This window comes from Streptopelia decaocto, assembly GCF_964273445.1.
Source record: "Streptopelia decaocto genome assembly, chromosome: Z".
Classification (NCBI taxonomy): Eukaryota; Metazoa; Chordata; class Aves; order Columbiformes; family Columbidae; genus Streptopelia; species Streptopelia decaocto.
Genome location: NC_138657.1, coordinates 36,133,765 through 36,158,688, shown reverse-complemented (window position 1 = coordinate 36,158,688; position 24,924 = coordinate 36,133,765). Strand labels below are relative to the sequence as shown.

The window sequence follows — 24,924 nt, the reverse complement described above, 5'->3', positions numbered from 1 at the left end:
CAGTCTGCTGCCAAACATGCAATTTCAATGAAGAAGAATGTGTGAAACTTCTTGTCCAGAAGGTGACTTCAAGTATATCCCACTTCACTTGATTATTCAGACCTGATACAATACAATACAATACAATACAATACAATACAATACAATACAATACAATACAATACAATACAATACAATACAATACAATAAGATTACAAATCATTCACAGAAGAATCTACTCAGTTTACTATTGAAAATTAATATAAAATCGTGTGTTCTCAATATATAAAATATATCTTACCTGACCTGAAGATGCTTTTGAATATAAAGCAGGCCAACAAGAGGAATGATTCAGTCAAAAAGAACAAGCTTTTCTTATTTGTTGAAGAATCATCTTATTATGTGGTGAATATGGATAAAATAAGAGTTTATGTAGGACGAGAGTAGTATTGTCACATTCTAAAGTGGAAAAAAAGACAAATGTAGTTACTAAAGGGGAAAGAATTCTGAACTAGAAGTTTTTTGAAGTTCTAGCCTAATTCTACATATCTTGAAGAGCGTCTTGTGAAAATTTTGTCTCCCGTGCCTTTATGGATTATAAAAACAACCACCCCGGAAATACAGAATGGTTGCCTTTGCCTTAAACTAATTTAGTCATCAAATTATGAATTATGCTGGAGCCTGTCAGTCTCTTTAAACATTAAACACTGGTGTTAACTTCAGGTAACATTAAACACACGTGGTTTTGCCACACGTTTCTTCCAGAAAATGTTTCTGAAGCATGTTCCTATTGTAGCTTATATGTAATAGTATCCATAAATATTTTTTACAGAGTTCAGTGATTTTCCCTGCTTTTTAAATTATATAAACAGAAAGTGAAAGGAGGCCCAGATCACTACTCAACAGATACAATTTATATTGGTCTTTTTCTCACATATCTTGCAGCTCTTCGAGATGCTGGAAAACAGTCAATCAATAGTGACTGGAAGATAGAGCATTCAGGAACATTCAATATTGCTGGGACCACTGTCCATTATGTTCGGAGGGGTCTCTGGGAGAAAATATCAGCCAAAGGTCCCACAACATCACCTTTGCATTTACTGGTATGATAATATGGATTGGGGTTTTTTTATCTAATTCTTATCATGTAGCATGGTAACTAATATTTTTTTCCAGGGTCCTAAATACATATAACTGCTTTTATATATCTATACACATACTGCTTACATATATAGGTCTGTCAGCCCACTTCTGAAAAAATGCATTTAAATCAGAGAATAATCTGTTGATGAGGCAGGATGGAAGGCTGCAGTGTTCCTGCAAATGTCATGAAAAGCTGATGTGACACTTAAGGAGATTCAGATTAATGTCAGATGGTTTTTATCCTGGCTGACTAGAGCACAGCATCGCTATTTCAGGATTGCAATCACCAAGTTCTCCATGAAGAAGGAGAGTTTTAATGCATTCAAGTGTTGGGGAGGAAAAGCTGATAGCCACCAGAAGGAAAGGAAGAGGTGACGAGGAAGTACTCATGATTCAAAAATCCTTCAAAAGCAAGAAATTGTCTTGTATATCTAAAATACTTTTAAATCTGATGCATCTAGGAAAGATCTCCTCTAATTAAGAACACTGAAATCACCAGACATAATTGTCCTCCAGATTTCTGGTGAACTTTGCCTATTATGGAGAGCTTTTTGACCTCTATGTTAAGTAAAATAATTTTTCCCATTGTCTTGATTTAAATAATCTTGTGGATTTTTTCTACAAAATCCATTAGGAGGGTTGAAAGGCTATAGAGCAGGGGTGTCAAACTCATTTTCACCTGGGGCCACATCAGCCTCATGGTTGCCTTCAAAGGGGCAAATATAATTTTAGGACTATATAAATGTAGGAGTAGTTAGGGCATTAAGTCGTTCTGTTGTGGTTTTTAACATTATCTCCTCACAGTTCGAAGTTTGTCTTACACAGTGTCTGTGTACCTAGGTAGGTTTTCCTTTTCTATATCTTGCAGGTGCTGCTCTTCCATGACCAGAGCTATGGTCTGCACTATGAGTACACAATCCCACTGGATCCTCTCCCTGAGAATCAGAGCTCTAAAGTACCAGAGCCTCTTTTCATGTGGACTCATTCTGGCTGGGAGGACTGTGATGCTGTATGTGGAGGAGGTAAAATAAAAGAAACACACACACATCTTAAAAATATATATGCATATACAATATGCATGTATATACACAATACACATATGCGTGTATACAATACACATACATATTTATATATATACACTGTGTGTAGATCTCTCTCTCTGTCAATTTAAACACAAAGTATATTAATATTTAAGATTCGGATGGTCAGTGTTGTATATTTAATAATAATATCCTTATTGTGGCTTGTAAGATTCCATGCAATGATGGACATACGTCAGTCTCATGCATTCTGGTTATATTAAAAGAGTAGCGATAACTCTAGGGAAAGATTCAAAACAGATAAAGTATGTAGAAAAAGATGGTAGTAAAGGAAAAAAACCTACATTAGCAAAGCAAATTCTAGACACAGTTTCCAAGAAGAAATACAAGTGCAAGAACTAGAACAAGAATAGAAAGTTCATATGCATTCCCCTCTAGTTTTGGAACTATTGAAGATAAATGATCTGTAAAGGACATTTCAAACTACAGAAAAGCTGAACTCCCGTCTCAGATCAAATATGTACACTTAGTAACATGAGTTGAGGGTGATCCAGAAACGTATGGAACGAATATTGCAACAGCAGATATTAGTATGCTGATGTGATATTTTTCTTATGTTTGTGTTTATAAATCGTAAAAAATGGGAATTTGGAAGAACAAAACACGATTATGAAAACAAATATTGGAACACCAACAGTATTGCTGTAACAAAATCCTTTATAACTGCTGTTTAAAAGATAGTTGTTCAAATAGGTAATTACACTGAAAAAAACTTCAGAGTTTTTCTAATGAATACATCCTGTAGAGATCTGCTCATAACTTGTGCAATTAGCTAGACTTACACTGTGAATACTATATTGATTTTTGATACCTGTCTTTTCTGCTTATGACCTTGACAGTCATGGTTGCTCTGATGAGCAGTTCTGAAAACTGCTGTACACCTTGTGGTTGAATAAGAAGGCCTGGAAACGCTTTACCTTCTCATAACAGCAGCATAAGGAACACAGTGTTCTAGCTTTTTTGACTCTGTGAACAATCCTGATGTCATGACAGATTACTGTAGTTTCCATAAACATGCTTTTTGTGGTTTGGTAAGAAAGCTTCTTCCCTGAAGGTATTTTGTACATGGTGCTAGTAGCATCTTCTATTTCTTAGCAGTGCATTCCTATTCACTTGGAGTCTTCATACTTTTTACAGCTTCCTGAAGTATTTTTAGAATAACTTTAATGCTGCCACATCTTATTATTGCCCCAAATATTTCTAAAATTACCTATCATATGGAAAACTCTTAAAATGCATTATCTTGCTAATTTATTCTACATCAACACCTAAATAAATATTTAAGTGTTATACAGTAATGTTTATTTATCATATTTTCAGTTGCAACTGGCCTTCACTTTATCTTATTGTCTAAAATAGCTGACTTAATACAAAGTTGTATAAAAGGTATTTTTCCTGAAAATTTTCTGAAATACAAGTGAAAGATTTTTCTTACTGTAGACAAAACCATTTAAACTGTTCTTTTAGTTCTTGACTTAAATATGAAGCAATAATGAAATTGTACTGCTATAGCTTGTACCCCATGTAGATATTTGTGTTTCAATTTTTAACATCAATATTTTGATGAATCTGATTAAAGAATGTAACAATTATCAGTAGTTTTGCTTAAATGTTTAAAGTGTATGTCAGGTTGAAACTATTGATGAAGCCATGTGGTTTTGTGCATGTTTATATAAGTAACTGGTCTGCGACCTCCTGTGTTGCAGGAAAGCTTTCTTTGTGTGGGAGAGAATATGAACACATATATGTATATGTAAATGCAGAAAGAATTGTCAAACATTTCAAATGCTGTATATGACAGATGAGTTGCATGTTCTCTCATGTACACAAGCACTGTGTAAAATGTCAGCTGTGGTCACAAAGATGATTATGCTTATTTATAATTTACCTGCTCAGCCCACAGGCACATTTTTGACTGCTGGTGAACACTGGATGCTTAAGTCTGCCCCGCACTGGCACGGACCCTGTTTGTCAGTAAACTTCCAGATAGAAACAGAGTGTTAAAACATAACCATAGGAACAAATGGTTATCAACCTATTTTCTACCAATTGAAGTATTTAATTTAAGGATTGCTAGTTTCTAAAAACTAGACTCCAGTCTAATTACAAGTTACTGCTTGCTGTAGGTATTCTATTGAATTCTGATTTCTAATGCTTCCAACTTCAGGAGACGCCAGGCTCCAACCCACCCATCAGGGCAAGGTTTCTGTACAGAACATGCACTAGGTCGCTGCAGGCAGTAACCAACTTCTAAAATGATTATCCTACAGATCAGGTCAGTTGTGTGGCCTCTAGTTCCTGGGGAATAGTGCAAGCTCGGTACTAAAGGTTGCATGTGCTGATTCCCTTTGGCTGTGTGCTGGCCACTCCTGCCAGTGTACTGCTATACCAGGCAGAACTACTAAGCTTGAGCAAGTCAAAGAAGCGGAACCTGTCATTCCTTTAGTTATTTCATATGCTAATGAACAACCACACTTTTCTATGTAATATTTCTTCAAAATTTGCTCAGCATTGGGGTCTCAGTGGTTGAGAAAGAAACAATTGTTCCCAAAAGACTAAGGTTTTAGCCTGGGACTAGTTACAGGAATAATCCAGCAAAACTCTCTTGACAGTGGTGTTCAAACATTGGATTAGAAAACCACACAGTTCTTTACAAACTTTAATATCTGTCTTGGGCTCCCTCCTAGCTTTGATTTTCTCTTGAGTTTTTACATTTTTATGGGTTTCACAGTTCTTTTAGCCAAACTATACATGAAATAGCTGTATCGGATAAAGATACCCTTGTCTTTCCTTTTTTAAGAAAGTTGTGTATTCTTGGTTTTCGCACATACCTGCTTTATATTTTCACTAGGTGAAAGAAAGACAACAGTCTCTTGCACAAAGATTATGAACAAGAATATCAGTCTTGTGGACAGCAAGAAGTGCAAATATTTAACAAAACCTGAACCACAGATCCGCAAGTGCAATGAGCAGCCATGCCAGACCAGGTAATAGTATGTTGGTTACATTAAACTGTAATACCTAGATGTAAAAATACTAGGAGCTAAGAGAAATTACTGCCTCTGGCAATGAATGTGCAGTAACTACATACATCCAAAAGGTTATATGCAAAGTGTAGGGAAAACAGAAATACTTGCTCTTATTTCTCCCAAGTTTTAATGAAAGAGAGCCCTTAAGCACATGCCTAAATCAATTCTTATTCAATAAAGCAGCTCATTACTTTCCTCAGAGAGAGTTCTCACAGACTGAATTGTACTATGAAATCAAAATTTAAATGCAGTTTATGTAAAGGTGGATTTAATCCCAGGCTTTTAATTAATGGTATGTTTCAGTGTTTTGTTCAATCAGGGCTTCACTCTGAAATTCACCCCAGGAGGCAGCTGCAGCATGCAGTCTGTGTCCTACAAAGCCCATACAGCCTGCTCCCTGTACGGGCTGTCGAGGCTGGCACAATGACCCATTTCAGAGTTCGCCATCCTGTTTCCATATGGCAGCTAAGAATTCTGACCAAGGATGTCCCCAAGTATTGTGTTGACTTGGTTAAACGGAGGGGAGAGCTGCTAGCAGTAGTCAACCAGTATCCCCAGGAATAAGCACTGGGATAGGTCTATCACAGTTATCTGGAGGAGAGGTGGATGTTATTTTTAAAGAAAACAATGAGAAGCAAATAAAACGCAAATATTGTTGAAGAAAGTATGTAAAATGAACCAGAAGACATAGCCTTCTTGGAAAGGATGAAATACTGAAATTAATAAAAGAAAGTTATTATACATTTTAAGTAAGACCAAACCACCGAGGTTTGGACTTCCCCAGACTAGAGCATTACACTTTGTAGGGATTATTTCTGTTTCATTATATACATACTTGAGCAGATCTTTTTATTGTATTTTATGTTATTTACATCACTGAATAGAAATGGAATAATCTGATCTTTTTCTGAGGCATTGTTAACTGTAAATTTGCAATGTACTTTTTCCAGCTTATTAAATGAAACATTTTAAATGTTACGTATTGCTACTTGCAGATAATGTGCTGAGAAGTATAGAAAGATACCACGATCCCTGACTTATATATCCAGGTTATATATACAGTGTTAATGATTATTAGAAAACAAATATTGTTAGCTTTCAACAGAAATGTAACTAAAGCATATGCTTGCATAACTAGTTGCTTGTCATTGGCACTTGAAGAAGTATCTTAAAAACAATTGCATTACTTTGGCAGGCTGTGATTTGTAAACCAAGTCTCTGGATTGATAATTGTAAAAAAAGTTAGTTAAATGTTTTATTTTCTTACAACAAATGCGTGACAGAATGTTGGAATAGATTTGTTAAATCTCAGTTTCCTAAAAATTCTCCCTTGCAATCTAAATCTCCTGGGATAAACTTGTGCACTGCATCAGTGGCAGAGCTGTTTTATTTTTAAGGGCATATGGCCATAGTCTGGAGCTACAGACCATTTGGGGAAAATTATGTTCTAGAGCGATTGCTCCCTGGGTATGTATAGCCAAGCTACATCAGCCTTCCTTGCTGCTGGGATTTAAACCACGCAACCTGAGTTAGGCTTGACCCTGAAGAAAAGTCTGAGCTTCTATACTTCCTCCAGAGCAGCAACCCTTTCACACAGGAGTGATTCTGTCCTGCAACTGAGTATTTTCAAAGAATGCTGGATTTTACATGCATGGCATGCACTTGACATATAGGTAGTCATATAGATAGAGAATAACAAATAGGCTGATCAGTGATCTGTCATCTTTAAAATGTATGTGTACTTTGGAGCTTTTCCAGTAGGAATTATGAGAGGAGAGTACTCTGAAAATATAGAGACAATGGGTTGGGGAATTAAATGATATGGATATTAACACCTTATGTAATGTAAAATATGTTATATTAATGAGTTGTCTGTTTGCAAAGTGAAGTTAAAAGGAAGCAGAAAATATGCAAGTATGTCTTGGGTGTGTGTGTACTGGTAAGCAAGGGAGGAAAATGATGTGGTGGTTCTTTTCCTCTCCTGATTTCTTGTTACTGCGGTGCCTCTGTTTCTTTGTAGATGGATGATGACAGAATGGACTCCGTGTTCAAGGACATGTGGAAAAGGGACGCAGAACAGACAAGTAGCCTGCACATGGCAGCTGAGAAATGGGACCCTGATCAGAGCTAGGGAGAGGGATTGCCTTGGGCCAAAGCCTGCTTCTGCACAACGCTGTGAAGGCCAGGACTGCATGACTGTGTGGGAGGCAGGAGTCTGGTCCGAGGTGCTGCATTTATTCATACAAGTAGTCCACAGTGATTATTTAAGCGTTACTATTTTCTGGGAATATGATTTTTTTTCAGCGGCAAGTTGCACAGCTCAGTCTAATGATTTTTGCGGTCCTCATGCAATGATTTGGCAAAGGGATCAGGGACTAAGAAAACCAGCCGTGTAGAACTACTACATTTTACCTAGTTAATGTCCTGGAACAGTTTCTTTTGGCCAGTTTTCAAGCACGTATAATCAAGTTTGTCCTCACTGTAGCAATGGGTATCTAGGAGTAAATGAAATTAAGGCCATCACTTACCAGCTACCAGACCTTGAGTTCAGAGTGGTAACACCTCTGACATACATTTCCACCATGGGGTGTTGATCAGCAAATGGTAGCTGCCATTCTGCTTCAGAGAGGCTGTAAAGGGAGCTGCATGCCAAGAGGTGATTTCCTTCCCTTCCTCTCTCTTCTCCTTTTCCAAGAACCGCACAAGCAGTGGGCAAAAGGACTTGTAAATAACACAATTTCACATACATTGTTTCCTGAAACTTTGCTATAGAATGCAGTTATTATTCAAAAAGCTTTATTAATTTCCAGTCTTTTAATCTGCAGGTCCATTTGGCTTTCTTCTTCTTCTAAAAAGCTATACTACTTCTATAAATAGTTGCCTTGTGGAGGAAACAGGCTGTTGTTATCACTGCCATCTGAAGAAGCTGAAGGGGTTATTTAGAGCTTCTCCATCCATTGGAAGAACAAAGGCAATTCTGATTGCCTCCCATACTTGAAGCTGTGCTATGAGTCCCTCCAGATTCTAAATAAAAATAGCAGCTTCTGAATGTGGGTGCAGTTCCTTCTTTGGTCTCCTCTGCTCAGCAGCAACCCTTGTTCTCCAAGGAAGAAAGAGCTAAGAGAGAGTGAATGGTTTCAAATATGAAAAGCAGATGCTAAGATAGAGATAAGACAAGAAAACAGCAGCAGTTCCTGGTTCCTGAACACAGAGGTTCATAATGCAAGGGCTGGCTGTGAGAAGAATGGTATTCATTTACAGAGGTGTGAGAAAGAAACACAGATTGTTTAGCCGGTTTATTTTACTTGAGAGATGAGAAGTAAGTAAGCATGTTTTTGTTGGAAGCAATAAGTGTGTTTTGAAGAGTGAGGTGTTTCCCATAGCCATTCCTACTATCACCATTGTATTGGAAGCTAGCCATTACTGCTTCCTGCCGTTATAATCAGCTTGGCAAAGGAGAGTTTTGATCTGCAAGCAGTGAGATGATCAAAAGCAGTTATAATGTTTTGAGAAGGAAATGGCATAATTTTTGGCAGTGTAAGTGGGAATGGTAGAAAAAACCTCATAGATTAAGACCTTCTGTGCAACTTGAAGAGTTTTCACATGCTGTATATGCTGTGACTTTGAATTTTCATATTCATTATAGATTCCTGCTTAGTTTTAGAATATTTACTTTTCCATTTTAACATTTTTCCCTCCCAAAAAAAAGTCTATTAGACATTAGTACAGTTTTTCTGAAGTTGCTTCATATCTTGTTCTTATGAACATTAATTACATTTTCTTTCATTATATTTTATTTCATTCATAGGACAAAGATTGCCTAATATTTTCAGTGTAATGTTTTGCATTTGCTTCATCATAGTTTTTCAGGTGTTTTCTTCCAAAAACCCATATTTTGCTTAAGCAAATAATTGTTGATGTAATAATGTATTTTTAGCTGAAAATGCAACAATTGTCATCTGCCCCATGAATAACCTTTGTTCCCTTGTTAGTTTTTAAGAAATCAAATGTCTATGCAATCAAAGACTCTAAGTCAGGAAGTCATTGAAGTCTTGAAATATTTATGTTAGCCTGGTAGGGGTCATTAGAAGGGGATAAAATGAGGGAACTGTGACTTTTGCAGAAACCTGAAAAACACCTTTTTCCAACAGTGCTCTGTAAAGTGTGGTAAGGGAGTACGGCATCGGACTGTGAGATGCACCAATCCACGCAAGAAATGTGTTTTGTCCACAAGACCTAAAGAAGCGGAGGACTGTGAGGACTATTCCAAATGCTACATCTGGAGAATGGGAGACTGGTCTAAGGTGAGGTATCCTTGATACTAGTGCCCCACAGCATAATACATTTTGCAAGCTGAGTTCTTTGTAAGAATTGCTTTTATCAGAAGTGTAGGAGTCTCCTGGTTGAGGGAACGATAAGATTAAAAAAAAAAAAAAAGAAAAAAAACAAAACAAACAAACAAACAAACACCGCACGCATACCAAAACATGTAGTCACACTGAGATCACAGTATAAATCACAATCAGAAATATCAGAAATATAAAGAAAGCTAGAGATCAGTCTTTAATATCATGCAAATCTGGTATAAATTTACTGTTGTTAGTACACAGGCAGATATCTCCAGAAATTGCAGCTCATTCCAACTTCACAGTTTGAACATTTCATTAATTTGCATTTGCACATTTTATTTGTGTTTCCAATAAGTTACATCCTCCAGCCTTATACGGAATCATTTTTAGCCTATTAAATTTGCACATAGACCATTTAATATTTAGGAAGCATCTATTACTTTCTATCCTGAACATTTGACGTAGATGTCAGTACATTATTTCCTTGGCATATGGGTTTTGATTTTGGTGAGGTACATAAGCATAGGCTTTAACAGAAATTATTGTTTAGATCTATGATTGTATGTGTTATTGGACTGGGACCTTGAATATCTGGTACAGTTTTGCATATCCAAAACATGCAGAAATACTTCGATTGAACCTCAAAATCACAGTTTTCTCATGCCATATCACAGACCACACTTTAGCAGAGATTGTAATTTTTTTTCCTTTCTTCTCTTTATAACTTTGCACAGAACACTTCTACTTTTAGTGCCTAACATTATTGAAGCAGCTATTAACTTGCTTGTATGGAGAAGTATTTAATGTATTTTTAGTTGTCTTTCTTGTGATGTAACAGCTGGAAACAAGAACTAAAGCCAGCAGTGTATGACTAGCCAGCCTTCCGAGAATTAGCTGCAAGTACTCTGTGGGCAACTAGTGTTTCATAGAATTCTGCTTGGGAGCTCCCTTTTTATGACAATGGTGTACAAATTGTTACTATCACATTACTATTTATTCTGTTTTCTTTTTTCACATTTAAAAGATATAGGATATGTCAAACAATTATCTTTTTGTATAGTGGAGATCATTTAAAATGTTTGGAAATATTTTGGAGCAGTCTCATAAAAACTGGAAGATAGCCCCCCTAACCTATTTTCTTCAAAAGCATGAAGTAGTGTTACCATTAATTTTTCAAACAACTGAAGCAACAACACTTCAGCAGCAGGGTGACTTTTACAAGAAGATGTGTTTGGCAATAAAGTTTAGTATTTGCATTTTCGTACCACAGAACTGCAGTAAAAATCTCTGTCATTTACCATTAGCACTAGAAGGGAGTAGACTATAGAGAAGTGATCATCTGCTTTCTTAGTTGAAGCAGTCATTCAAATCAGGATTGCTGAGGCTATATGGAGTTGTTAAAACAGTTGCACAGTGTTCCCAGTGCCCTCTGGAGAAAATAAGAGCTGTATTAACTAATTAAGTACTTTTCACAAACATCCATGTCAGAGATGAATGTACAAGAATTTACTTCTTCCTGGTTAAAATTTACTGAGATCTTGTATGCTTTCCTCCTACAGTCAAGGCTGTAACACTGTCAAGTATATTGTACTTTAAACTTCAAAATTACAAGATGAGGAATTATTTTATATGGAACTGAGAAAACCTTTTGAACAGTTAACATACAGCCTGACTGGCACTTGTGCAGCTGAGATTTTCCAAGATTTATACCAAAAAATAGATACTTAAATTTCTTTACAGAGACATGAGTTCAATTTAGAATAAACTTGGATTTCTTTTTTTTTTAAACTTGTTACTATTCTGTTCCATTGCTAGAGCACATAGCAACGTGAAGTCATGGCATACATGTTAATATGTCTGCAATGGAGGAAACAAGTGTAAAGCTCAGAGAAATGTTAATCTTTGCTCACTGTTTGTTTCTAACTCAGAGGTTCAGTGCAGCTTTCTGTGCTCACTATTTTCACTGTTTAGGATTGCTCTTGACATTGACAGAAGGCTGTTTCTTTGAGCAGAGCCAAGGTCCCCCAAGCTAATGCCAAGACTTGGCATGAAAAATTTAAGTGACACTTCTCACACATTGAAACAGGAGGCTTAATGTGATCCTTATTGGCTTTGCTGATCCCGTTGAATTCCAAAGGCATAATTTTAAATTAAGCTTAAATTGCACTATTATGGAAACGATAACATTATTAATAATCATAGTAGTGCTGTAATGGAGATAATTTGTTTTAGAGGTACAGTCACATAGAGATCAAATAATTCTTCTGCTTGATGTTTTAACAATAATACCAAGATCAAAGACAATTTGACCAGGATTGCAAGCTCCAATAGGTCAATAAACACATCCATCCTTCTAAAACTGTGACTTAATTTACAACTATGCTGTATAGGATGGACTGTATGCAGCATTAAACTTCGTAATAACTCTTAAGTCAGCAAGGTGGCCCAATATGCTAAACATTGCTATTCTTACCATCAGTTGGGCTCTGTGCCTGCTCTCGTGAGGAAAAGGATTGTGATGAGAAGGTAAAGAATAAAGGCTCAAACTGAGGCTTTGGAGCCAGAACCTAGCAACATTTCCGATTACATTGTCGTTTCCCAGTGAATGCTGTCCTTGGAATATCATACTTAATAACATCAAAGTTACCTTTGGATGAGGAAAGCTCATAGTTCATAGCTACTGTAGTGCCAGCTAGGGTGAGATGTAGCTCAGTCTTGTTAGCAGCAGTGTGCTTTACCAAACTGTCTATTGCAACCCATTTCGAGGCTATGCAAGGACAGAGTCATGTTCAGAGAGATTCATCATCCAAGGATAAACATGTAGGTAGAGGAGACATGAAATGAAATTCATATGAACTACATGTTAACACATCTGCCTGGCTTACTAGAGACGTTCACATCACTGTAGAAGTCATTCTCCAAAAATGTCTTAAACATCAACAGCACAGGGTGCTTGAAGGGCAAGTGTTGGGTACTTCACTTTATGTAGGAAGCTGTGTAGTTTTGGGGTTTTTTTTTTGGCTATTATCTAGAATGTTCAGAACACCAGTGGAATAAATGAAGCAGGAGAGGCAGGGTGAATTTTGGAAGGGAGAATAATTTGTAGAGTGGGTTTTGAAAATAATAATTAAAAGCTTAAGTTTGATATGATATTATACCGGACACATTGGGAGAGATTCAGCAGGAGATATTAGGATCAAAATAGTGGGAAATTAAGTAGAATTTAGGAACAGCCATTTGTAAGATTTGAAGAAATATAAAGTATGTGTCTATACGAGACCAGAGAAGATAACATGGTATGGGTTCTAAAAAGACATTTTGCTATGGAAGCCGCAAAGAGGATGCATTCATTAGAAACTAAAGAAACAGCAGCAGCAGAATTTCTAAATAGTATCTATGTGCTAGAACAGAGATGTAGAGGACTCAAATGTGACATCTGGGATGATGGTCTTAATGGCTGGGATGGAATTTTCTTTGTCTAGAGCCTGAAGAAGCAAAAATGGGGAACAAAGGTTAAGTGAGCCTGAAAGGACACTTGAAGCAACTGCTTGGTTTTTACACAAATAAGTCCCAGAATTCATGGCCTATTCCAAATTATTGATTCAAGGCAGTACATGCAATACCCTATAGAAAGTGTGTGAGTGTGTTGTGGGAAGACAAGGTGAATTCAACAGGTCACAGGGAGTGATGAGTGATACAAGAAAGCAGGTGTCAGTGATGATTACTTCTTTCTCAAGCAAAGAACATGTGAAAATGGAGAAACAAAAAACCAAACCAAACCAAAACAAACAAACAAACCAAACAAACAAAAAACAAAACACAAAACAAAAACAATATCTTTTTCTGTCAGCTATTCAACACCATGGGGCATTCAACCTTGGGCTTAAATATTTAAACAACCCCTAAATTTCCATAGCAAATAGACTCAACTGATTTCATCTCCTTCAGTTAAAAAGTAGAATTAGGATAATATTAATGTTACAGTTTTAGGGACAAGGTGATGAGCCTTGGTTTTATTCTTTGGATCCACATCCAAAATTGTTAGCTCTTTTAGATTCCAGGAATGGAACGCTGCTGGCCAAAAATATGACAGTATTAATAGATTTATGGATAAAGAAATGATGTGACTTTTGTGAAATAATAGAAGTCAAAATAATACTGACATCACATTAATAACTTTTATATTGACTAACTATACAATTAGTTTCCAGCAAATGAGCTATGTCTTTGTTTCAGAAATGAAGTATGAGCAAATCATATGAAAGAAGTCAATAAAATGAAATGAGAATGGGGAGTTTTTTGTACATTTCTAACCAACCATGTAATATTAACACAGAATAATAGAATAGTTTGAGTTGGAAGGGATCTTCAAAGGTCATCTAGCCCAACACCCCTGCAATGAGCAGGGACATCTTCAACTTGGCCAGGTTGCTCAGAGCCCTGTCCAGCCTGGCCTTGAATTTTTTGTTTCAGGTAAAGAGGGTTTTTTTATAGATCAATGTACTATAGTATTTTGCCTGAAAGAAATGTTATTTCATGTGAGTTTCCAGAAAAACAGAACAAGACAAGCCTTCATAATAGGCTAAATGACTGATAAGACTGGAAAGGATTTTAGAAGTAGACATTACCCATTTTGCACACACATTAAATCACACATAAATGGGAAATTCTGGTATCTCTAGCGCATTTAAATATACTGGGACATCTTTTCTGATTTTCTGCTACAAGTGTCTTTAGGTAAGCAAAGTTTTTCAGAAAGCCAAACTGCAATCAGAAGGTAATTATGGTGGATGTTATGTTCTCTCTTGAATGGCATTATCTCGAAGTGGGATTATATTAGAAAAAAATTAAGTTGTGGTATATCAGTCAGGACTGAGCCTTGCTGGGGCCCATAGGAAAACAAAGCAAGAACAAATCACAACAAAAAAAGCTTACAGTTCCTGCTGGAAGATGCTTGTAGTCTTACCTGACAAGTGACATGGTAGGGGGAGAAATATACAATCAAATAGATAATGAAAAGAACAAGAAAGAAAAAAACATTTTAAATCCATCTGATAACAGCTACTCTTTTTACACCTGTGTGTCTTAGGAGAGGGTCTCAAGCAGAAGGTACAGCCTTTCTATATTTGCTTTGAACATTCCCTTCAAGAACTAAACAAATAGGTGCCCATAATGACCTTTTCATGGAGTACAAGAGATGGTATAATGCAAAAAAAGAAAGGGAACAGATGGAAAGAAGCAAGTTCCATAGCTAGAAGAGGATGCCTGGAAGATGGCAGCATGTAGCAGAGGCAAATACAACCACGTGCTTAAGTCTGTACAGCCACAGTCTCACTGCACAATCTTCAGCATGCTGCAGGATGCCATCTGAAAGAGTGCCATGTGGAAAGAGGTAATTCACCTACATAGCTACTGTTGTTGCCTGAGGAAGAAAAGTGTAACATAGATGAGTTCAGCAATTGTATGAGATTGCTTTGGACTCCGCTGATGTTAAAGATTGGTTTACAGGGAGACATGCTGAGATGCATGCTAGCAACACAAAGTAGTAGTGAAAAGGTTGACTTCTGAGTCATTTTCATAAATGTTACCAATTAGAGGAAATCTAGGAAATCACAAAAAAATAGGAGATCCAAAATATACCTGAACAAGCTGGGTTTTTCTTACTCCTTGGTAGCGGAAGTAAAATGATAAAAATGCTGCTAAAATATGTAAATAAGAACTTTATAAATAAATTACATTTTCTTACACATATGACCAGCAATATTTCAGAACTAAATATTGTTAGTATTAGTATGCAGTCATAGACTTTTAAGCCTTGGGGAAAGGTTGTCACATTTCCTTGGCACTCCATATCTCTATGGTTCTACCTCTAGCTTGAAACCATAGCTACAAGTGAAGCAGTGTGGCTGCTATTTGCCTTACCACTGTTTGGCAGTACTAAAAGTGGACAGGTATGATTGATTGGATTTTGTCTTACTAGTGTGAGAGACATGTATCTGTATCATCAAAGCAGACTTTTATTTCTAGTGAAGCAGGAGTTGCTGAGTCAGTTGGTATGTATTTTAAAAGACTCTTCACTGTACAATGTAGCCCATTTTATCTTAAGTTGAATAGACTGTAGGTATCCATGCTGTATGCATAATTTCTATTTTGCTGTTTTCTGTTGTTGACAGCTAACTGTCCCTTTAGTTTCTGTAATTACCTTCTTTACTGGTAGGTAGTTTGTCTAGCTTTTTATTGAATTGCCAGATTGCCCAAAAAGATAGGTAGCTGTGATAGATATTTTAGTGGTATACTGGTGATGGGGTTTAAACCCTAGCCAGCAACTAAGTGCCACACAGCTGCTTGCTCTCTCCCTGCCCCTGGTGGAGTCAGGGAGAGAAAGAATCAGAAGAATAAAAGTGAGAACACATGTGGGTTGAGATGAGGATAGTTTAATAAGTAAAGCAAAAGCTTCATATGCAAGCAAAGCAAAACAAGGATTTCATTCACTACTTCCCATGGGCAGGCAGGTGTTCAGCCATCTCCAGGGAAGCCAGGCTCCATCATGCATAACAGTTACTGGGGAAGACAATAGCCATCACTCTGAAATCCCCCCTTCCTTCTTCTTCCCCCAGTTTTATATTCTGAGCATGATGTCATATGGTGTGGACTATCCCTTTGGCCTGCCTGGATCAGCTCTCCCAGCTGTGCCTCCTCTCAGTTTCTTGTGAACCTGGCATAGCACGAGAAGCTGAAAAATAATAGACTACTACTTAGCAACAACTAAAATATCAGTGTATTATCAAAATTGTTTTCATTCTAAATCCAAAACACAGCACTATACCAGCTACTAGGGAGGAGATTAACTCTATTCCAGCCGAAACCAGACAACTGGATTCAGAGATCCAGGGTATTGACTGAGTTTTGTGATCTGACACATTTCTTTCCATAAAAATGACTGTGTTTGAACAAATTATTCTACCTGCAGCCTTACTGAGAAGTGACAGTGTGGGCAGCCTGAAAAGTACTGATACTGTCTGTTAACGTTAATGGCCCTCTTCAAATGTGGTAAACGGAGTCAGTAATCAGGAGTCCAAAACCTGCATATGTAAGATTTCCAAAATGCTAATTTATAATTTTTTTTTGACATTTTAAAAATCATCTTTGACTCTACACAATGAGGTGAAAAAAATGAATGTCTAGAATGATGAGAATATTTTTCAAACATTCTTTAAAATTAAAAATTAATTGCTTTAGCTTCCCAAAATTAGGCTGAAATGTTTTTGTGAGAAGTGGATTGGTCAAACAAGATACTGTCAACTGGGTAAGTTCTTGGCATAGGTTTTTTTGGACCAACTAGGTGGAAACTTCCTTGGAATTTTGCAGAGTAATACAAAGGTATGGCTTCGGGGAGAAAATTTGGTGAAACTGTTCTGCATCATGGCATTTACTTAACATCTTCAGAAAGAGAAAATCATTAATGTACATTTGTGTTACAGCATTAAACTTTGATACTGGATCTTAATTTAAAAGGAGATGGGGATTACCTTCAAGATTAAAAAAAATAAAAGATAAACTAGAAAGCTAGAATTAAGAAAACAAACAAACGAACCCATGTTAACTATAACTATTAGAGCTAAAAGCACAAGTAGGACATTGAAGCTTGTTCGGCGCTGTCTTTCAAAATTTGGACATTGTGATCTCTTGGAACAAACAAGGCGAGTCAAAGGAGACAAGTTCACACCTAGCAGGAGATGTGCCATGCAGCTACAAAGGCAGAAGTCACAGAGCACAGCAGCAGCATCTTCCCATTACCTTTTCCACTGCCACTGTCTTCCAAGCCATTCTACTATGGCCTAGATGAGGCAAAATCCCGATTTCCAAACTTTTCTGGTTGTGAGCCGTATAGTGCCAGGCCAGGCATTACTGCTGCAAAGGAGTTACATATGTGCAGATATACATATAAACATATATTTAAATAAACATTATTGGGAATTGCTGAATAGAAGCAATGTCCTATATCCAAGACTTCGCCATGTGCTTTCTCAGAAATGCTTACCAATTTTTTTTTGAGGGCTGTTGGGTTCTTCAAACAATGAATGTTGTGGAAAGCTGATGTATAATTCAGCAGGTAGATAAGTGGTGCTTTACCAGTGAAATCTTTACTCTTAATGCACTGCTATACAACCGTTACAATGCAGAACTTTAATCTGAAAAGATGATTCTCAGCAAAATTATATTAGATAGGCCCAACACTAACCATCAGAATTTCTGTGTCCCAAGGAGCTATGCTGAATTTACATGCAAAAATTACCATCACATAACATGACAAGTGAATAAGTAAGAACGGAGCTAGGGGAATTAGAAGTAACATTTGATGGCAAAGTGGGGACAAGACAAACAGGAGCAGCAACTTCTGTTTTATCTTCTCAGAATTTCACTTAACTGAAATGACTATTGTATGAGTATGTATGTACAGCCCATTTTACAAAAGGATCTTGAGTCTCTTTGCAATAACTGATTATGTACCTGAGTCTACATTGTAACACTATATCAGTATACAAACTGGAAGACACTGCAGTTTATCTGACTTCTCATATCTGGTCCCACAGTTTGGAGGAGAACACCAGTCCCCTGACTTTTTGAACTGCACACTTTTTAAATCTTTTCAGTGTAGGCTTTTGCTGCATGTTCATTACTGTAATTTCTGCCTTAATGTTCTTTCTTGTTTTTCCTTAGTGATACACATTGGGAAAATCATTCCATTGGTCTGTTAATGATATTTTCTCTGATAGCTGACAAGTTGTTCCAAAGTTGTCAATGTGTGCAGTAGAATTCCATTATTCTGTGCAGTGCTGAGACTCAGTTCAGTAGGTGTTCTCTTGCCTGGTGTATCTCTATCTCTAAGATCGTTGCTCTGTCTTTACAGATGTTTTCCTCAACATCTCTGATCGTATCATCTGCCAATGCATAACATGTTTAGCCAGTTCACTTGGGTTCTGTAGAATTTATGTAATCCTTCTGCTCTTGCGGGATCTAATTGATTTTTGTGTGTTGGAAAATTTTTTCTTTCATGCATTTTTCATGCTATCTTTCATAGAGTTGATGTAGATAATACTGCTTTTTCTTGTGATAAACTTGATCTTCTATGAAGTCCTCATTTTGTCACAGAAGTACTTATTCTTGTTTTTTTGTTATTTTGTTTTAATATGTGTGATTATTATTTTTTACTGTTTTCTAATAACTTGTAGCTAGTTGCTAGCTGAAAATACTTTAAAAATACAATTTATAACTAATTATTGAAAATTTCTTTTGAAATAATTGTATCAAATTAAACCCTGTGATTTCTGACTGGCAAAACAGAATCAGAATAGCTACTTAACATTATACATTTACCAGTTTTAAAGAATTACAGGTAATACTACATATTTTAAAATACTGTAAGAAATATTTACTTTTGTGCTTTATGTATGCTGGTTTAGGCTGTTGCTCATAGCTTTATGTTTAATCTCCAGAGTTCCTTCATCTAATCCTGCCACAAATACTTCCAATAAAGCTAACATAAAACAGAGTTCACTCAAAAGTAATGCTCATTCTTTGGTAAGTTTATCACAGGACAACAACTCAGGTCAACATTGTCTGTCTGCTGGCTCTCTGGCAGCTCCCTCAGGACACTTATGCTTTTGGGTGACCACATCATACATAATAGAAACGTTACACTTTAGTATGGTTTTCCTACTATTAAAGAAGTTAGAATAATTTTCTGGAAATCCATTTTCTGACAATTGAAAATGTGTTTAGATATTCTGAAGAGAAAATTAACCAGTGGAAGTGTTTTTGATAGTTTTAAGTTATTTTTTACTTCATTTTCTCTGTTTCTTTTTTAAGGTTTTTGTTCCAAAAGTAATGACTCGTATGTGGGATCATGGTATTTCAGCTTAAAAAAAATCCTTAGGTTCAGTTTCCTCATAAACTCTCAATTTGTTGTCGGGTTTTTTATATATATTTCATATCCATTTAGCTGAGTTACATGCTATCACTTTAGATCTTCGTGTTTTAAAATTTGGTAGATATAGTGAATGGAAGTACAGTCCTTGTTAGGGATGAGCTTGCTCTTTTACTTATAATACTACTGGAAAAAGCTGAGAGTGCTACTTAAAGGCAAATGCTTAATTTTATGCGATACAAAACAGCTTTTTGACATTTTTTTTAATTTCTGAAAAGTAAATAGATAAAATATTAGAAATTTTGAAGAGAAAAGGGTTTGTTGGAGGTTTTTTTTCCTCCTATGACACTTTCTTTATGTCCTTAATGCATTCTTTATATCTTCTTTTCATTAGAAATGCCATAATCCCTTAATTTTGGTGCTGATGAGTTATTTCTACAGAACAGCAGGTCAGCATTGTGAGATATGCTGACATTAAACTATATACTCAAAGGCTAATATTTCAAATTGTTTTTAAGAGTTTATTTTCATCAGTCCAGAATGACATACTCCAACTATTTCATCAGAAAGATACAGGTAATTATGAGGTCATCAAATCTAATAGCTTCCAGATTCTTGTTTGCATGTTTGATAGTTATAATGCAGTGATATCTCAGATATGAAAGTGTGAGATGTAATATTGTCTTTTTCATCACTAAGAACTAATGGCAGTAATATATATATATAGTATGCCATATAAAAGACCTTTATGAAGTGTTGGCAGTATAATATGAAGTCTAATCCACTAAGTGTGAATCCTCTTAAAGAGTTATGCCTTGCATCTATACAACCAGTTTTATCACTTGATTCTAGCAAATAATGATCTCCTTCTGGTTTCTTTGCTGACATACTTTAAAAATATAGCCTTAGGCAAACCTTTTGCATCTTTAGAATTGATTAAATATCCATAAAGACATTGGAAACAAGCCATAGTTCTGTAAAAGTGCTGTTGACTGGAATTGTTTGTTTCCTAGTCTGGCAGGTACAGATCCTAAAGAAATGGTGCTTATACAGTTTCCTTTCACTTCCCTCATCTCAGAATATCACAATCATCACAGATCTATTTTATCGAAACAATCAAATCGAATATTTGGTTTCAGCTTTGTATCTGTATTGCCTTTAAAAACCATGAAGGAGAAATACAATTTACAGAACCAGCAAAATAAAAGCTAAGGCTTCACATCACTGGGAAGCATGGAAATATAATATTAAATATGGATCTATAGAAAGTATAAATACAAAATGAAAAAGGCTGTGAAAGTAAAGTACATCTAGAGCATATAGAGAAACATGATTTCCTGTATCTATTATGGTGTTGCAATTTTTGTCCATGCTTGAACATAGGTCATTAATTATGAGAGAAAAATGCTGATACCTTGCTTGATGTGGGGGGTGGGGTAAGAATGTGAGGCTGTAATATAATCTATTGTTTTTATGGATCAGGACTCCAGATTGTCATACATAGAATTTTTGCAGCTTAATACTGAAGGTTAGTCTTCACCTTGAAGTTTTCAGGAACTTTCATCTTAGGTTGTTTGGTTTGGTTTGGTTTGGTTTTTTAGTAATACAATAAAAATCAGTTTTCTTCATGTGGAGGAAATGAAAAACTTCATGATAAAGGCTTTTATGTCTGTTTAAAGCTGGTGGAATAATCCAACAGAAAAAAATTCCCTTCCCTTTTGCTCTTCTTCTGGTTCCTGAGGGATCCAAATCTATCGTATGTGCCACATCAGAAAACTCTTAGTCTTGCCAGAAATTTTCACTTCAGAATTTGAGGGTCTTCTACCTGTTCCTTGCAAAGTTCAGTGAGAAGTATATTGTGGCGTGAGCCTTCCTTGAGCCTGAGGAAATTCATGTTCCACCAGTACTTCTCTAAGCAGGCTTCCTAAACGAACTAATAAGTTTAAGTGTCCTAACAAAATAAACCAGTTTCATTGGGAAAATCAAGCTTTTTAAATCATAAAGTGGTGACTCTGTTACACTAGTTCATCCAAGAAAGGTATTGGGGAACTGAACCTGAGTTTCAAATATTAATTTATGACTTCAAAGATGAGCCCAGCGAGTCTGTTAAGACTGAAACCTATCAAACCCCACTATTCATTCAGAGTAGAAAGAAGAGAAGAGAAGAGAAGAGAAGAGAAGAGAAGAGAAGAGAAGAGAAGAGAAGAGAAGAGAAGAGAAGAGAAGAGAAGAGAAGAGAAGAGAAGAGAAGAGAAGAGAAGAGAAGAAGAGAAGAGAAAAAAGAAAAGAAAGAAAAGAAAAAAAGAAAAGAAAAGAAAAGAAAAGAAAAGAAAAGAAAAGAAAAGAAAAGAAAAGAAAAGAAAAGAAAAGAAAAGAAAAGAAAAGAAAAGAAAAGAAAAGAAAAGAAAAGAAAAGAAAAGAAAAGAAAAGAAAAGAAAAGAAAAGAAAAGAAAAGAAAAGAAAAGAAAAGAAAAGAAATATTAAAAAGAACAACTAAACTTGCTAAACTTAGGAGAGACCAACAACAGAATTTTCTCAGCTGAACTTAGCACAAGTTCTGAATTTTAAATTTGGCATTCATATACTGAGGTGTTGGGTGTGTCAGAAATGAGAGACAGAAAGACCTTCCTGGAAATGATGCATGGGAGAACTCAGACTCCATTTTATGTTTGGATACATTAGTCGCTCTTTTCGTATTAGTGTCTTCATACACAACTGCCTTTAATAATAATAAAAAGCAACAGAACAAACAAACAAACAAAAACCACAAAAAGAAGTAAAAAAAAAAGGCTCAAACTGCAGATTATTTGCTTTATTTAGTAACCTTTAAGAATATTGCTAAACTCAATATAAAGTCTTTGTTGAAAAAAATTCACCACTTCATCTACTACCTGCCTTCAAAAGCAAACTTCATAAAAACACAAGGTACATGAAAAGATGGCAAGCATGTCAGTGAATATGAATCCTGTTGCTAAAGTTTGCTTGCTATCCTTGTTTCACACTCACTTTATGAAAAGATTGAAACAGCTTAAATGCTGGAACTGATGAACCTATACATAAATGATTAGGAATGCTCTGCTAATAATTTCCAGTAGAACTCATCACTGAGTTTCTTTATGAGCACATGCCTCTCCACTTTGAATGCTACTTAGACTTGTAAAAACCTTTTATTGAACAATCCATTTGTTCTTGAAAATAAATTGTACAAGTGAGTTCTGTTAATATTGTCTCAGATTGGGTTTTTCATTATGGATTGTATCAAACTTTGCAGTGATTGCCTGTTGTCTTGGCAGAAAGATGCATTTTGACCGTTACTGTCTGCCAGTGACAATTTTTCCCTTAATTTAGGAATTCCTACTTCTTATGAAGGCCAGCTGGAAGCAGCTAAGGCATTACAGCACCTTCCTCAGCTGTTGGCCTTGGGAATATGTATTCTCTCCAGAATATATATATTTGGCAGGGAATAGAAAGAAGGAATCTTGGGTAACGGGTGTGCATGCCAAGCATAAGGATTGTTATATTTAACACCTAAGTTTCTGTCCTTGAAATTATGTCTAAAAGAAGTTCAAAAGTAGGACAAAATTCAAACAGGATGGCTAGATTTTATTTGAAAAGAAAAATTAAAAAAAAATAAAGAAAGAAAGAAAGAAAGAAAGAATGAAAGAAATAAAAAGAAGCTGTTAACTATATTTATCCAGGAATTTTTTGTAATTTTTAACAGGAATGTTTTACATGTCTTGCTGCTTGAACGGTTCTACAGTACCTTTAGGACTGTGTCCAAAATGCACAGATTAACAGCCACATAAAAAAACCTCTGGCTGAGTATTAGAACATTTAGTCTAAACCTACAAACAAAGTTGTCCTACACGATTTTTCAATAATCAGCTACATGGCCTTAAATTGTAGGTCATCTGAACAGTCAGAAGTAAAATGTAGTTAACCACCAATAAATGAAGTATAGCATGTGCAAGAGTGATATTTGGGAGGTGGAGGGCATGGGAAGAAGAGCTATAGAAAAGTATTCTGCATTGACTAGTAATAAAAACTGTGGATTGAAATTAATCTGGGATCTACTGAATTGATGCAAATTACTACGGATTGGTTTGGAGTGGGTGTTTTCTGTAAATTTTATATACATAAGTTTTATCTTAAGCCATATGTATATAAAATCATGGAAAACAAGCAGTTTTGACAGATAATTTTCAGACTAAATTCACTGCTTGATATGTAAAAGTATTTTTTGTTTCTCATAAGGTGGAAGTTTTGTTACAGTTTCAAACATGGAAAGTCCAGAAGTAAATAAAAGCTATGCCCCTTTAGCTACCTACCACAAGTGCTACCTAAAATGTGGCAACTGCACATCCAGCAAGAGCTATTTGCCTCAGGCTGAATATTTTCAGTGAGAGAAATCAAAAAGTGAGGCAAGCTTAGGAGACAGTTTTTGAAGAGTCTGCTACAGCTAGAATGTATACATGCATATGCAGTAAAATGACTATAAAAACGATGATCAGAGCTGTTGCTCCGAGTTGTATCTAGCTGGTTTGCAGCAGCTGAGGTGTCTCCTAGTGAAATTTGATTAAGTCCATACCTTTACAGGGTGAAAAAGAAAAATATTGTGGGTACCTTTTATCCTCTAATATTCAGGCTCTGTTCTTAGTTATACCAACAGTTGGCTGGTGTGTATGCAGCACAAATTTAGGTTTAAAACAACTTCATAAAGACAAAGAGGAGTCTTAGTGTTTGTCTGTGTAGCTTGCAAATGCACTGCTAAATGCTATACCTGTTTCATACTGTTCCATATTACTTTGAATGCGAGATAACATAGATGCAGTAAAAAGATTTTTTATTATTATTTTTTGGCTTCCAATCAGTAGAATTCTTACTTTTGAAGTCAGACAAAACTGGTGCTGCTGGTGTGTGAACAGGGAAGAGCACAGCTTGACTTTCAGATGTCTGGTTGATTTTAAAATGCTGGTAGTTTGGAAAAACCTCTCCATACTTGTAAACTGGTCAGGCTGTCTTTGAAAGTTTTGGATTGTGAATCAGTGCAGTAGCCTTGCCTCTTCATATTTTCTATCAATCATGTTTCAAGACTTTGTAATGGGTTTTATAAAATAAGAATAAATACAAAGTTAAAAATCATTACATTTCTGTGAAAAGAAGATAAATCAGAAGGCATTATTTTATTTCCTGCTTTGCCACGTATTTCCTATATGAACTGAGACATTTCATTTTATCATCATTTAGTGTCAGTTTCTTCCTCTGGGATGCTAATAAGTAGCTCATGCAAGACAAAATGGCTCATTTGTAAGATGTATACACCTTTGGATAGAAAACTACATTGTAATGCTTCATAACACTCTTTAAAATATCTCACAAAGGCTAGTAGCTGCTCC

General features: G+C 35.9%; 1 protein-coding gene across 1 annotated transcript in view; it reads left to right on the top strand.

Moving 5' to 3' along the window:
* Positions 1–24,924, top strand: part of ADAMTS19 (ADAM metallopeptidase with thrombospondin type 1 motif 19) — a gene marked incomplete at its 5' end in the record, with an annotated part of 153,731 nt that overhangs the window by 123,065 nt on the left and 5,742 nt on the right. The window contains 5 exons of the mRNA XM_082074829.1: positions 925–1,082; positions 1,991–2,144; positions 5,074–5,209; positions 7,272–7,476; positions 9,403–9,555. Of these exons, the coding sequence (XP_081930955.1) occupies positions 925–1,082; positions 1,991–2,144; positions 5,074–5,209; positions 7,272–7,476; positions 9,403–9,555 (806 nt within the window). The remainder of the gene's footprint in view (positions 1–924; positions 1,083–1,990; positions 2,145–5,073; positions 5,210–7,271; positions 7,477–9,402; positions 9,556–24,924) is intronic.